This window comes from Rhinolophus ferrumequinum, chromosome 21 (genome assembly GCF_004115265.2).
Source record: "Rhinolophus ferrumequinum isolate MPI-CBG mRhiFer1 chromosome 21, mRhiFer1_v1.p, whole genome shotgun sequence".
Taxonomy (NCBI): Eukaryota; Metazoa; Chordata; class Mammalia; order Chiroptera; family Rhinolophidae; genus Rhinolophus; species Rhinolophus ferrumequinum.
Genome location: NC_046304.1, coordinates 18,014,897 through 18,030,285, shown reverse-complemented (window position 1 = coordinate 18,030,285; position 15,389 = coordinate 18,014,897). Strand labels below are relative to the sequence as shown.

Below are 15,389 nucleotides of genomic sequence, written 5' to 3'. Positions count from 1 at the left end.
GATCAAGCACACGTGTTTCATCTTCAAAATAAAAATTTATTCAGTCTGTAACAAGAACATTGAATCTGCACGTTTGCGCACAAGTTCACATTAAAAACAGCGGAGCACATCAGTAATAAAAAAAATCTATGATACAAGTGGAACATCCCAACCACCAGGAAGATTAAGGAAGGGGATGAGACCACTCTTTATATTCTGCTTCAAATGCCTCAAAAAGGTCCCAGAGATTCCAGGGAGCACCTGCTTTAATAAAATGTGAGAATAAAAGTTTGGGGTGGCCTGGGGTAAAGGTAACAGTCAATGGGAGAGTCTTTTGGACTTGTTTTCCACATTTAGAACAAGTCCTACAAAATAATGTAGAAAGAAAAAATAAAAAGGCACCTTAAGCTATACCGAGCAAACCAAAATCCAATGAAACACAAAGACCAAACCATTCTTTGTGGGCTGATCAATTAGGAAACCTTTCAGGGCCAGTTACCCAATTTTCAGACTGGGTCATCAGCTTGAGTTAAGCCCTGGGCCTGAGCTCTGCATGTGCATACAGGACGCCGCCACCAGGGTCGAGATGAGGACACAGATGGCAGCACGAGTCATACACCCCTTGGGGCATCTTCCAGCCCACGAGGGATAATTCCAGTTTAGAAATCCTGTCCTAGATCTCTGGGGCACCGAGAAAACGAGGCTGGTTCTCTTTTCATAGCAGGAGCCAGGCCTCGTCACCCTCCACTTCCAGGCTGGAAAAATACAAAAGCACCTCGCAGTAACTCTCTGTGGCATCAGGAACCTCAAGCCCTGGGAGGAGGGTTACGAGTGTGCGGCTTCCTGCTTTGGTGGCAGGCTTTCCCCTACTACGGGGGTCGGGAAGCACATACATTTATGCCTAATACATGCCTTGTTCTTTTAGTTTGCAAGGGAAAACGAAGTCCAAGATCCTGTTAAGTTGGATTGGTGCTGAAAGAGCTAACATGTCACCTCATCGACCATCAAAAAGCAAAGCAACGACACTAGCCATTCACCATTACAACCATCACTGTAAGACACACAATCACTGAAGAAATGACAACTATTTCCACAGAGTGTCGGATGGGAGTGCAGGACACGGATGGAAGTCAGCTCCAGGCTTTCCCCGCCTACTCAGGAGAGCTGACGCCACAGCCTCGCTGTGGGAGGACCCCCAGGACAGTCAGGTCTGGGTGCCTGAAGGAGGAGACTGAGCTGCCATCAAGACGATGCATGTTTTAATACACAATGTAAACAAAGTATCCACAAATAGTTGTTCAAAAAAGCCAAAGATTGGCTTTGTTTAAAAATTTTAAAATGCCCTTAAAAGTGACCCTTTTTGCATAATGCTTCTTAAAGAAAACAACTCCCACAAAAACATCTTTACCAAACATGCCTAGATCACTTCAGAACTAAAACCCTCAGATGGAACGGGTGATTTCTGTGAGCTGCCACGGCTTAGAAGCGTCAGGTGTATCCAACAGCATCTGTCTGGGGCCCTTTAGCAGGAGGGGCCCTCAGAGCCTGGGTTGTCATCCTCAGGCTGTCTTTGGAGCTCTTGGTAATTCCCAAAGGAGAAAGAGGAAATAGAGTTGGGATAAAGGTAAGGAACCAGGATAATGCGAGATAAAAGAGCCGGAAGAGGCTGAGATGCTAGCAATGATCCCACACATTCAGAATCTGAAAGGCAACCAAAACGAGGAGAGATATTACTATACTACAGTACTATACGTCCACTACGTATACTATACACTACTCCTAAGTGTTTCTAAAGTCACGAAAGGGTTGGGCTTTCTCTCCTTCCTACTGACCAGGTAACCACCCAGACTGCAGCTCAAAACCTGTGCTCCTGGGGCTTTTACCCCCTGCACCAAAATGGTCTCTCTCTCTCTCCCCGCCCCTCAGAGAAAGTGAGAGTCAAGACTACGGTGGTTTTCAAAATAAAGATAAAGAGAGGCACTGAGCAAGATGTCAAGACTTTTCCTACTCATCTCTCAATCTACCAGAACTGCTGTTCCAGGGCTGGGTTGTCCATGACTAGAAAAGGGAAATGGGCCACCCGAGATTATAAAAAAGTTTGAAGAGAAGTCGGAAAAGTCCTTGACAACTCATCATATTCTTCCCCTGGACATCGCTCAGCTACGTAAATGAACACAAGAACACCCAGTTGTGGGAGTTTGAGAGAGCTGGCAAAACCCCATGGCAAGACTGAATTACAGACCTGGTAGAGGCTGTTTATTTAGGCGGGTAAATTAAATGTTAAAAAAACAAATTTAAAAAAATAAATTAGAAAAAAAGGCAGAGCAAGAACATTTCCTCTATTTTTTACAAAGTTTTTGTTTTTCACAGCATTAGCAGGTTTCCAACCCACCTTTGTTATTTAACGCACTGAGCACTGGACGAAGCAGCAGGGGAGAAGAGAGAACAGTACAGTCTTGACTATCCTGCTTGTACTTCTCACTGTGAGGGATGTCACCGTCTCAAGGGACACCACTCTCTTAACCTCCATGCAAATCCTCCTGTCCCCACCCGTGCCACAATTCCCTGTCCTTTCCCTCGCATAATGGTGGTGCAATTGCCTCCACAAGATAGGCCAGTTTCGGTGGATGAACCCTGGAGAGTCATAGCCCTGTCTTGCAAGCCTCCTCACACTGGGACATGCCACCTAACAAAACACTTTAGAACACATTAAACGTCCTGGAATCACAAAGCTGTGTGGACGATACATTTGAACATTTAAGGAAACTATTTAGGGACAGCACAGGTACATAGAATCACTACACCAAAAAGACACTTAGAGCTGGAGGTTTCTGTCCAATCTGCCTTCTGACAGTGACATCAGACCCAACCATGGCTTCCACACGGCGACTAGATTCACAGCTCCCCGAGCAGCTCTGAGTGGCCTCAGCCCCCTTCTCTCTCCCCTTTGGGTCACCCTGCTACTACCTGCCCCCACCAAACACTGGCCTCTGACATCACCTTGACAGTCTGTGAACCTCTCTCTTCCTTTCAGGGCTGTGATGAACCAAAAACCTAAATCTCAAGTCTGTACTCGGTCAATCTCTTAGCAACGGGGACGTCAACCAAAGCAAACGGGAAGCAAGTCTGCAAACCTCTCCAGTTCTGATGAGCTGCAGAGGGGGTCTCATTCTAGGCGAAATCTGTTTTCGGTAAGAAGCGGAAAGAGGCTTGTTTACGGCAGGTGCTCCTATGTAAGGATCTCCACAACAGCAGCAAAGCGACAGCATCCTAACCCGAGTCATGAGAGGCGCCTGCCCTGGGATGCGGCTTCCCAAACCTAATCCCTTAGGAGCTTCCACCCTGGGCAGCAGGAGCACTCACTCACACACACGCCCTGGCTGTGGTCCAGCTCCCTGCAAACCACGTTCAGAGATTTCAGCCTGAGAGAGGAATCAGCCTTCAGTCAAACTGTGATCTAACGGGAACCTGTAGGGGTTTCTGAGGAGGAAGTAACTAACAACGGATAATTTGGCAGGAGCTGGCAATTAGAAGTCTCCATTGAAACGATTACAACCACTGTCAATATACTCTGCAGATTTCTACCCACACCCATCAGTTTTATTTCTGTGGTGTCTGTGTTTTCCAGTTGCAGCTTTACTCCTTAAAAAGAATAAATCAAAAAGACCCTATGACATCAACAACAAAACACTGTAAGAAAGTGACATTATGTACATAAATACTGTGTATAAACTAGAGCAATGACAAATCTTCCAGGAAAAGGGGAAAAAAAACTTATGTCAAGTGTTAACAGTGATAGTATCAAAAAGAAAACTTTGCATTCAATGGAGGTTATACATATGTAACAATTCAAATATCATCTATGAAATTTAAAAAAAAACAGGCAGCACTGGGAGAAACAGCATGAGGGAGGAAAATAAATTGAAAAAAATATGGCCATTAAACTCAAAAGACCCACAGAATTATTCAAGTAATGAAAGGGTTAAAACCCTACCTATGTATTCATTTTACAAGAACACACTGACTTTCAATTGCTGTTTTTCAAACTTGTCGCTATTGGATCTGAGCTGGGAGGACGTTCCGGCGGGGAGGGCCAGGACCACCGCCTGTGTGCAGCCCAAGGACCCTAAGACAGGGGGCGGCAGCCTCTCCACCCCCGACTTCACCTCTTCCTCCTTAACGCTTTCCTCTACAGAGGACCTCTCGGATTCTGTTTGGGGTTTGCTTTTAATTTAATTAAAAAAAATTATTTGCTTGGGGTAAAACCTATTTGCTTGGTAAGTTTACACCGCCGGCCATTATCATATCAGGCCTTTCTGTAATGATCCACTCTGGAGTACAAGAAATGGATTCCGGGAGACCCGTACCCCCCTCCCCCCAAAGCAAAGCAGAACTCGTCCACTTCAGGAATTCCAGCGGGCCGGGGTTGGGGACCAAGGCCGACAGCACGCTGCCGTCCAGTCCTGCTGCCCTTCAGCCCATCTAATGCATCAGGTCTGGAGAGCAAACCATCCACACACAGGCCCAGGGGAGCATTTCCAACTTCCGGCTTCATTCCCCACTGTGCCCGTCTGCTTTCCTGTCTTAAGCAAGCAAGCACACCTTTTCTCTCAGAGGGCAAAATGAGAGAAGCAGGTGGCAGTTGACTGAAAAACAGCAATTTGCCTTTGATAAAGGTGTTCTATGAAAATGAGTATTTTCTGAGGTTTGAATTTTCTAAAAATAAAAAAATGATAAAATGGTCTTGCCGTCCAAATCAATCTCTCTTTCACACACACAGAGAAAAAAAAAAACCCAAACCCTGCATGCGCCAGGAACAGTAAAATGACCAAAAAATTATAAAATTAACCAATAAAGTGCATGTTCCTTACATATTACACCTGCCCCTTTTACAAACATTTCTTTTAGAAAGTCACATGTGTAGGCTCAGAATCACATGGTATTATAGAAGGGGTTGGTTGTCCGTTTTTTGTCATTTGCTTTTTTCAGCCTCCTAAGGGGGTGAGTTCTGCTGTGCTGCTGACGGCGGGAAGCCCAAGCCAGCGCCGGAGCTGCGCCTGCCCACTGCGGCCCCTGGGTCTGTAGCAGAGGCTGGCCTCCTTCCGAACTAGTCAATGCAGGTGCTGCCTTGGAGAGCAAACACTGCTGACTGTAACCAAACTCTTTGGCGTACTGTACGAGGGGCCTCTCCACGGGCTTGCTCTGCGCAATACACTCTGTTGTTTTAAGTTGCTCTATAAAATACTTGGTGGGCTCTGGGCTCTGGGGGGCGTCTGGGTTTTCTGGGGGCTCGTGGGCCTCCATGGCATGCATGCCGGAGTCCGTTCTGATGAAGGGCTGAAGCAGTTTGAGATGAGGGGACTCGGAGGCGATGGGCTCCCTCTCCAGTAAACAGTCTTTACAGAGGTCCAAGTAACCCAACTTGGCGAGGGAGGCTGAACGCTGCATGTGGAACGGTTTGGGGAGCCCTCCCTGGCACGTGGCTCGGGACTCGATTTCTTGAGCGCACTCTCTCACCACCCGGGGGCTGTGGCTGAGGCCCTTTCTACTGTCACCACTACAGCTATGTGGGAGGCTACAGGCTGCCGGTGATGGGTCTAGTTTTTCTTGTAACTTCCCAATGTTGTCACCAAGTTTGCTAGTTAAACTTAGGTCTTCACTACTTATCTGGGAGCCCTCATATGGCACTTCACGGCCACTGGAGAGGGGACCCTCCTGATTTTCTTTCCGGCCACACTGCTCCGCAGAGGGCTCGCTGTCTGTGGTGCTGCTTTGCTCTGTGACGCCTTCCAGGTGGACCACAGTCTGAGGATGCAGGAAATCCAAGTTGGCAGACGGTATGTGAGTTGTGTGACTGACAAAAGGCGCTCCTGCGTCCAGGGCTGCGGAGGGGCCGCTATCGCTGTCTCCAGGGCTGCTCGCGGTAGAGGTCAGGTGAGCGGGCCTGTTGTGCTCAGGAGATGAAGAGTGAGGCAGAGGTAGCACTTTGGGGTGCAGAGAAACGTGGTCGGGGCTCAGCGTTCTGTTCAGATTTTCATCCAGTGCGCAGAGGACAGTGATGGACTTCTCCACTTTCACTTTCCTTAGTCCTTGCTCCCTACTCTTTTCACTGCTGCCTGTTTCATCCTCTGGCCCCGTGTGATCAGGTGACGTAACCGTAGGGGTATACTCAATGATTTCTATCTTCTTGGGAAGGGGAAGAGGAAATGCCTGCGTTTCAGATCCCTGGCATGAAACCCCTGTCCTGGGCACCTTCAGGACTCCTTCCTGCTCTGTCCTAGTGTCTGGCCCTGGGCACCCCGGGGGAGCTGCCAAGGGCTGAAACTCCAGCAGAGCAGATGCTGGGATGACGGTGTCTTGCTCACAGTGGGGCAGTGAGCCAGCCTCAGACCCACCGCTTTTCCCTTTGCCCTTGTTCATCTCTGCTTCCTTGGGCACAAATGCATATTCTAGGGTGGCTCCATCACTCTTCCCTTTTGGTGCTAGGTCTGCCACAGAGGAATCCTTCTTGGAATTCTTGCGAGTGGACAATGAGGTACCAGTAGGGGCAGCACCATGGTGCTCCCGCAAGCGCTCCTCCAACTCCAAGGTGGCCCGCCTCACGGACCCAGGGCACCACTTGGCACCTGGGTGCACCCCTGGGCCCCAGAGCTCTTGTTCCCCCTCAGCTGCTTCCTCTTCTTCCAAGTCTGTGGTGGATGTGTGTGCGGTCAGGCAGCCTTCTGGGTCCCACTTCCCTGAGTCTTTGGCGAGTTCAGGCTGGGCTGTGCAGGAACCCTCATTCTGCTCATTTCCAGGTCTGTGCTCCAGGGCCTGGGACCCCTCAAGGGGCATTTCCTGGGCGCTGTTCTTCTTTGGTGTATGGCATGGGTTAGACAGAATGTCTCCTTTCAATTGAATCTGTCCAACTCCTTGACTGATGGATTCAATCTCAGTGATGATTTCTTTGACTGAAATTGCATTTTCTGAGTGAGATTGTATGAAGATGTCTGGGCTGACCAGTTCTGAGATTGCCTGAGAAGAGAAAATAGTGACATGGTTATGGTGAATCATAGTCTAATTGAAAATGCCTTTTCTTTGTTTACTACTATTTTTTTTTGCTTATTAATCCTCTATCCAGGAGAACCTTCTGGCTAGGAGGAAACGAGTCATGGAGTGCCTGGGACCGTCTTCTGCCCAGGACTGTACTCTGTTTTGTCATACAAGAAAAAAACATTCATCAAAGGCAGAGATACAAAATTAGTTACAGGCTGTACCACTGTCTACTGAACTTTCTGTTCTGTTTACTCAAATAGGATTCCAATCTAATACCTTGCTCCAAAAATGAACAGCAATTAGCCTTGGAGGCCCCTAATTTTCCTAACACCAGGAGCCTTCAGAATTGAGGCCATAATGGGATAAATGAAACCTTTCCTCTCTGGCCTATCAACTTCCAGTCAGTCTAACCTAGTTTGAAAGGGAGAGTTGCATGAAGGGCTCTGTGGCCACCTTAGATATGCCCAGTGTTAGGGCAAGATGGACGAGGCTATCATCTGATGGCTGATTTGGAGACACTGCTCTCTTCTCTCCCCTGCCAGCGTGCACCCACGTCCTCCCACTTCTCCTAGGAGCAGCATCCCAGCACATGAGGGCACTCTGCGTCTGATCACACAATTTCCAAGTTTCACATGGCTCCCGCCGGGAAAGACTGCCATGTGCCTGAGTGAACTAAGAAACTATGACTCTGCCATGTTACTCTTCTACCAGTTACGAATTCCCAGATGGATTCAGAACAAGGTCAGAGAAAATTGGCCAATGCGAAAACAAGTCCTATAGTAAAGAAATAAGAATTTCAAAATCTGGACACGGCCCTTGGACACTTCTTAAAGTGACATCGTTATGACCATCAATGTACTTTGTTAACATTTTTGTAAGCCTTCAAAGTACAATATTTCCCTAGGCACTGTTCTGGTCTTTCCCCTTCAAAAGTGACTCTGAGCTAGTACAAACTAACAAGGTCAGTTCTGCCTTTGGGAGAAATCTGCCAGGACATGAGGCAGAAGTAAACTTGCCAAGACTGGGAGAGAAGCCACAGCGGGCCTGGTGTGTGTACGGGCTGTGGTGGGAGTGCTCATATGACCAGGGACTTGCAAAAGAGCTATTTCTGTCAGAGCTGCTCCTCCGACTGGTCCAAAGGAGAGCTCAAGCGTTCAGGTTCCCCGGCAGAAACGAAACACAGAGGCATAGGCTTTGGGAAGAGAAGAAGACGATGACTGCCCTGGGGTACAGTTAAGGAGAGAGAACAGATGAGTAATGGACAAGGTGGTGAATATAAGCAGATAAGACATCAGGAGATGTTAAGAATCTACTCAGCTCCACTGAATTCAGTGAGTGAGGTTTGGTATGTTAGAGTAAATCTGTCATCATTTACTTCCCAACTACTGTATTCTATTGACACATTTTATTGATTAAAATGCATCCTAATTTCAGAAGTGTCAAAATGAGAATAAGTGGGAGTCTTAGAAATGATGATACACAGTAATCCTTTCCCTGATCTGAGATGGCTCGTTAGAGCTCATCTATCTCTGAGAAGAATCTTCGGATTCTGTCTGCTCTCCAATCACTTCCCCAAACCATCCCTCAATCCTTGAATACCACAGGGTTTGAGATGAGGAACAACTCAGAAACATTATTAATAGCAAGAACTCAGCATGGGAATCAGGTGCTACCCCAACACCTGTTTACACATGTCTAGTATCTGAATTTTCTGAGACAGAAAGAAATTTCCAAACAGATCTATCTTCTCAGAGAGACACAAGCCTCACTCAGGCAGCGTATGAGTCCCTGGCCTTTCACTGCTGGTGAGATTTGATCTGAACTGCAGAGGTCCAGGGAGGGGACCTCTCCTTATTCAGCCAGGACATTTGTTTTGGCTAATCCCTTCTTCCCTCATCCCTTCTCAGAACAATGACACCCAAAACCTGGAAAGATCAATTCCTCAAAAGGCAACTGATTTAAAAAAATACTTAAACTCTATACGTTTTCAAGGAAAGTCTCTCTCCCATGCTGCTTTCCTAAATCTTCAGCAACATCAAAAATGAAGTGGACACAGCTGAATCCCAAATATTTTGTCTTTGAAGAGCACTTCATTAGGTGGAGAACTATAAAGATAGTTTTTACCTTTGACTGTTCCTCATCTATTGAAGATTCTTCAGATGCATGCGGAGTGTTACTTAAAGAGCTGCTTCTCTGATCGTCAGCTGTCACTTCGGAAGGGGCTACTTCTGTCACTGACATGCGACAGCTCTCACTCCTTCCTCCACCCAGTTCCTCCATCCTTGAATGGGAAAAAGATCGTGACCGGGTTTCTTGAGAAAGCTCCACAAACTTCTCCAGGGCACTAAAAAAATCAATGCGGTCTGTACTGAAATCTGAGACGCCAGCCTGGCAACTGGGCTGGGGGCTCGGTGACTCAGGATCAGGGGACATGGGGACGTCTTTCAGGCGAGATGTCAACTCTTCCATAGGCAGTAAGTGGACGGTCATGTCTGCTTTCAGTGCGTCTGTCTCCAAATCTTCCACTGTTAAGTCTGGAAACTTGTTGGCCATTTCTGGGGCCTGTCCGGGCTGGATTAAGGCTTTGGATGCGTGGCAGTTGTCAAGAGGGAATTTTGATTCACTGAGACAACACCCTGACGTGCATCCATTGATGTCATTTAGGTTTAATTCATCTTCAATCTGTCCAGCATGAAATTCCCTGGAAGTAAACTCCAAGCAGATCACTCTTTCTTTGGTACATAGGCCTTTCTGATTTTCATCTTGTGGGACAACATGTTCCACGAAGACGGGAGGTATGGGTGGGTGACTCTCCATGGTCTTCACCTCGGCGATCTGGTCTGCTGAGGTGGTGATCTCCTTCTTGTTGAGTTCTAGCCCTGGTTTGCAGATGGGTTCATGGTGGTCTGAGAGGTCGCTATCTGAATGAGATCTCCAGAGCTTGTTATGCCGCTGTTTGCTGTGGAGGACATACATAAGACATGCCTTACTCTGGTTTATGACAACAATCAACACGCTCTCAGGAGACCACTCCCAGGTAGACTTAAATCTTAACCTGCAAGATGCTTTGTTACTGCCCAATGGAAGCAGGCAATAACCAATTGAAGATGTTCAATTTAACTAACAGCAAAAAAACAAAAACAAAACAACAAAAACAAATAGATGAGATCTGACGTTTTACCTATCAGACCGACAAGAACTCAAATGGTTGTTAACAGGCGTTGATGATGGTAGGGCCCAACAAGCCCTCTCATTTACAGCTGGTAGAAATGTGCACTGTAGCATTTAAAGAGTGAAAACCCTGGCACCCTGGCAACAACGCCTTTAACCAACAATTCTTTAAGAATCTGTCGTGGAGAAATATACTATAAATGCACAAAGATATACACAGAGGGGTGTTCACTCTAACACTGTGCTCCTAAAAATATGAGACCCCCCAACCCCCCGAGAGGATTTATTTCAATTACAGTTCATTTACCTCTACGCTAGGAAGCTGGCAAAAACAGTCAGGTATAGTGGAGTGATGTCCAAGGCACACTATTAAGTGAAAAAGCATGGGAAACACATTTGGAATGGTCAGTTCCCATGTTAGAACAAGTATAGGAAAAAAGCTGGAGGAGTATCACCTCCAACTGGTTCTTTCAAGGAAGGCAAAAGTACTTTCAGGGAGGGCTTTACTTCAATACTCTGTATTTCTATAACTTTTGAATTTTTAAAATAATGAAAATGGTTAACAATAACCAGAAAAAAACTACAACGAAACAGCATTCAAGTAATACAAAGAGATACAGTCTATTGGAGCCCATTACAAATCCTCGTAATTGGGATGAAAGCTGATATAGGATTAATCACTGACGTGGAAGTGTGTCGAGGGTGGTAATTTTTCTTGAATTAGAAAGCAAAAGTGAGACTAGTAAACATGCAGAAAAAGGTTGGTAACGGAACATAAGAAGATGAGCATGAAGTATAGGTCCCTTTCAGAAGGATCTCTGGATAAAAACCATTAAGCTAAGGTGACACCTGGAAAAGCAGGTAGGCCAAAGGAAGACCACACACACACCCAGCCCCCACCCCCATCCGCCCTTTGGTTTATTTTATGGAGGGAAGGAAGGTCTGATGTGAGGATGAGGTTTCATTTCAAACCACACTCTCGAACAAGGAAGCACAGTTCCCAAAGCCCCAGCCAAAATGAGAAAGGTGGCTCTGTGGGTGGTCACGATCACCTGCCCAGGGAATAGGTCACTACATGGTTTATGGGGTATGGTTTCCATGACTTACAAGCTGATGAAGAGTGACCTAACTGCAGGGCAGAATGGGAAACAGCCCAAAACAACTTACCCCGGGCGCAGGGCCACGCCTGCCTCAGAGGCCTGTAAATCTGCTGAGTCACGCGCCTGCACTAATGTGAACCCGTTTGTTCTCAGCTCTGCACCTGCTCTCAGCTCCCCCTGCCTGTCTGCTGCTGGGGTGGGGCTCTCTCTGACTCAGACCTGCACAGCAAAAGGATGCTTTTCTGGGTAGGGAGCCGCTCGATCTGTTTATGAAGACGCGCTAAAATCAATCCGTTGGGTGTAAGGTAGGGTTTTCACTCTTTCCAAGCTGCAAGAACGCCAGCCACCCCTAGGAGGAGACAACATACCGCACATCCCCAACGAGTGAGAGTGTGAGGGGCAAGCTGACTGGTTGCACAGGGGAGGCCTAAACTGTACACGGTGACCAAACAGTGCCCATGTGCTTCCCTTGAAAGTTTCTTCTTTTATATCCAGACACCCTTGTTTCTTGACCTAAATATGACTGTGTTCTCCAATTTCTATCCCTCGGCCATCACGAAGACGTTCAAACCTATACCAAGTCCTCTCAGCCACCAGGGCAGGACAATGCCTCTCATGCAAATGGCTGGGAAGACACCTCGGGGAGCAGCTGTTCTCGTCCTTCTAATAATATAAAATCAGTCAACAGGCAAATGGGATGTTTCCATGATTCTAAGAACACTCTGAAGTATGATTTTTAAAACTGCCTGTAAATCACTAACCCGTCAGTGGGGAATGAGAAACGGAAGTTATGCTAATAGACACAAACAGTACATGTTTCAGAGGAAGTGGCTGACATCATAGCTGCTTTGCCCAGCAGGGATTTCCGTCTCTTCCTGGAGGAGATAATCATCAGAAAATATTGGGTCAGGGCTCTGGAATTAAACTGACACCTACTTATAAAGGAGAAAGAAATATCCCAATCTGAAGAGAGGTGCGACTCTGCCTCCTTTCTCATTTTTGCAATAGGACCTGCAGGGAACGTGGTAGGCAGCTCTCCGCTACAGTCAAGATATTCGTTACCATGGTTTCCAAGGGGCTACTCCACAGGGCCCTTCCTGACCCCTCCTCTTCTTCCCCCCTCAGGGGTTATTAACCTCTGTCCTGAATTTTGCGCTGATCACTCATTCTCTTTCTTTTCTTTATAGAGTCATCACATTGTTTTGCTCTTAACAAGATACTGCTCAGTTTTGCATGTTTTGAACTTTACATAAATGAAATCATACCGTGTATATATTCTACAAGGTGGGTCATAGGACATGTATGAATCATCAGTAACACCAAACTCTTTTTCAGGGAAGCTTCTTCCCAAGCCAGTTTGTTCTAATGCTCCATTACTGGTAGGGATAGATGGAAGACATTAGATTATATTTATTATTTTAAACTCAGCTGACTCCCCCTCCCCAACCTATTCCAGGTAGGCAGCAAGGAAACAAGTTGCCAAAGAGAACTTCAGAGTTGGTTTGTGGCCCAAATGATGCAACCAAGTCTCAGGTTCTTTCCCCCTTGAGGAGGCTCTGACCTGAATTTGGATTCACATAAACACACTGACACACATGAGCTGATTGGGTCATTCTGAGTTAAGACTTTGGCCTTTTACTTAGTAAATGAACAAGAAGGAAATCTAAATGACAGGATACACATGATATCCCATTCTCTTGCCTCCACTTGCTTGAGCTTCTGTTATGTGTTTGAAAAAGTTATACTGAGAAAGACTGCTAAAAATACAGTGTCTGTTACAGTAAAATCAGGCTTCTTAGGGCATTATGGTTACTTCTTAGGGCATGAGGCAGCCTGTAGAAAGGAGAAGGCGGGAGAGAAAAAGCTTCAGTAGAGCATTTTCTCTGTGCTGTGCTTTCAGATTATTTCTCTGAAAAGCTATTAAGAAATCCTTTAAACTCTGATTGTGATTGGCTGTCACCTGCCCAGGAATCTATGCCTTCTCCTGCTGGCTGACTTCTGTGCACCAGCTAACTAGACTTCAGTGAGGTCTCCACCAGCAAAGCCGGGTAAGACCACTCTGCCTCCTCTGGCCCTGGGGACAGGGGTGTTCAGAGAATCAAAGCTGACATCTATGAGGACATGTGGCACAAACTCTCCCTGGCCACCACAGAGTTTTTCTTACTTGTTTTATACACTGGAACCTAATATCACAGACACATGGTCAGCTTGCAAAAGCCTGAAATCTGAACTTGTCTAATGGAACATAAATCTGCCAGGTACCTGCCGGATCACAGTGCAGAATAACAGACAGGGCCGCTGGCAGTGTAGTGGAGGGTTTCAAAACACACACATGCGCGTGCGCGCACACACATACACCCTCCTGCCTCACTCCCCTCCCCCAGCTATAAAAACAGAAAAAATAAAATTAGATATGAACAATATCAGTGGCTTTATGATACCCTCCCTTTAAGGTCTAAGGGAGACTATTAAACATTAGCCGTCCCCAGGCTCTTAAAGACATACTGAAAGATGCAAATAGTCCCTAGAGGGGCTGTCACTACTTGGCCCACACCACTCATTCTGATTAAGGGACTGTAAGCAATTCATAAATCACTACAGGGACGTGGTACCACTTTGCTAAACTTCTCTTCTACCAAGAGGTCAACGTACCAAGCTTACAGCGTCAAACAGAGTGTTGCCACCTACGGGTAAGCATCCAGTGGCAACCTGGACAACCATGGGCTAGAGAATGCAAGGATCGGGGCTCTATCTCTTTGGGAAGACTACATACTTCCTGGGAGAAGATATGAAACACAAGAGCTAAGCACCGGGACAGGAAATGGAATCGCTTTGCAAACAGAAGGAGTGGGATTTTTCTAAGGACTTTCCGCTCTTGGTTACCTAAGCTGCAAAGCTCGACAGAGCTTCCAACAGTCACAGGAGTCTGGGGCTTCTCTGCTCTTCTAAGCTGCAGACCCTGGAGCAGCACTCTAGCAGCACTCAAGAGTCTGCTGGGCCCCACGCACTTGTAGGTGGTTGGCTGGTTAGCTTGCAAGTGCTGTTTCTTGACAACACACCATAGACTGCAGACCCCAATGGCTGCATACCCAGCAGGCACTCCCTCTCTTTTTCCTCACCGGCAGAGGCCTGGTTTGGTTGGGGTGTTCACCGTCCCATGGGTTCAGGGAATGTGGCAGTGCCCTAGCACCAGGGGGTAAATGTGAATTTGTTTTAGCCAGTTCAGGAAATTCTATTTTCCTAGCCAGTGATTAGTTTTAGGCATATGACCCAGTCCTAGCTAATGAGCCTTGTGGGGGAAGTCTACTGGGGAGCTTCAGGGAAAAGTCTCCCCCTTGTAATGGAAATGCCCCTTCCTTCGGCCAGAAGCTGTGGAATTTACATGTAGACGACTGGCAATGTGCAGACATCTGGCAATCATGAAGAAACAAGTTCAAGGAACAAGCCATTATTAACCAAGGAAGGTAGAGCAGAAAGATGGAGAGTATCAAAGTCCCTGATTACAGCATCGAGCCATGAGGGAGTCTGCTTCTGTGCTTCTGGTTACAAGTGATGTTCAATGGTCCATCTTTTGAAACTACATCTAGCTGGGTGTTAGGCCAGATATCTTCTGTTTGCCCCTGCAGATCCACTCTTCAGCTTTTTCACCCTGTTCTCTGCTCTCGAGGCTAATCTATGGACCACATCCATGGACCCCCTTGTCTTCTGTTTTCTGCGGGGTTCGGCTAATGGGACACCCCAGAAGGCGACTGGAGGCAGGACAGTGAAGATAGACCATTTACTCTCCTAGCTTCCTCCTTGCATGGTCATTTCAGGCAGGCTCTGTCCTAACTGACGGTTACTGCTCCTCTCTGAAGGTGCCTTTCTCTGCAGAAATCTCCTTCTAGGTTCTTGTAACTGCTCCCTCCCTTGGTGGGCCTAGGAGCTATTAACAAACAGCTCTGCTGATACAAGTCCCTTGATTCTCCTTCCATTCCACACCTTTGTAAATAGTCCCTTTATAAAGCCATCCTCGAATAATCCCAATCTGAGGATGCAGTTTACTGCTGAGATCCCAATGACAGAGGTATTCTATTACTTGCGGCTGAAAGCAGCCTGAGTGAT

The 15,389-nt window shown here is 46.8% G+C and overlaps 1 protein-coding gene across 4 annotated transcripts in view; it reads right to left on the bottom strand.

The window, feature by feature from the left end:
- Positions 1-15: 15 nt before the first annotated feature.
- The window catches only part of SSH2 (slingshot protein phosphatase 2), a 223,431-nt gene continuing 208,057 nt past the window's right edge, over positions 16-15,389 (bottom strand). For 2 of the 4 annotated variants that reach the window (XM_033089164.1, XM_033089163.1), the window contains exons 15-16: positions 9,139-9,973; positions 16-6,993 (exon numbers count right to left, since the gene is read on the bottom strand). In XM_033089164.1, the coding sequence (XP_032945055.1) occupies positions 4,912-6,993; positions 9,139-9,973 (2,917 nt within the window). In that variant the 3' untranslated portion in view covers positions 16-4,911. The remainder of the gene's footprint in view (positions 6,994-9,138; positions 9,974-15,389) is intronic. The other 2 variants (XM_033089166.1, XM_033089165.1) reach the window with 1 other exon arrangement.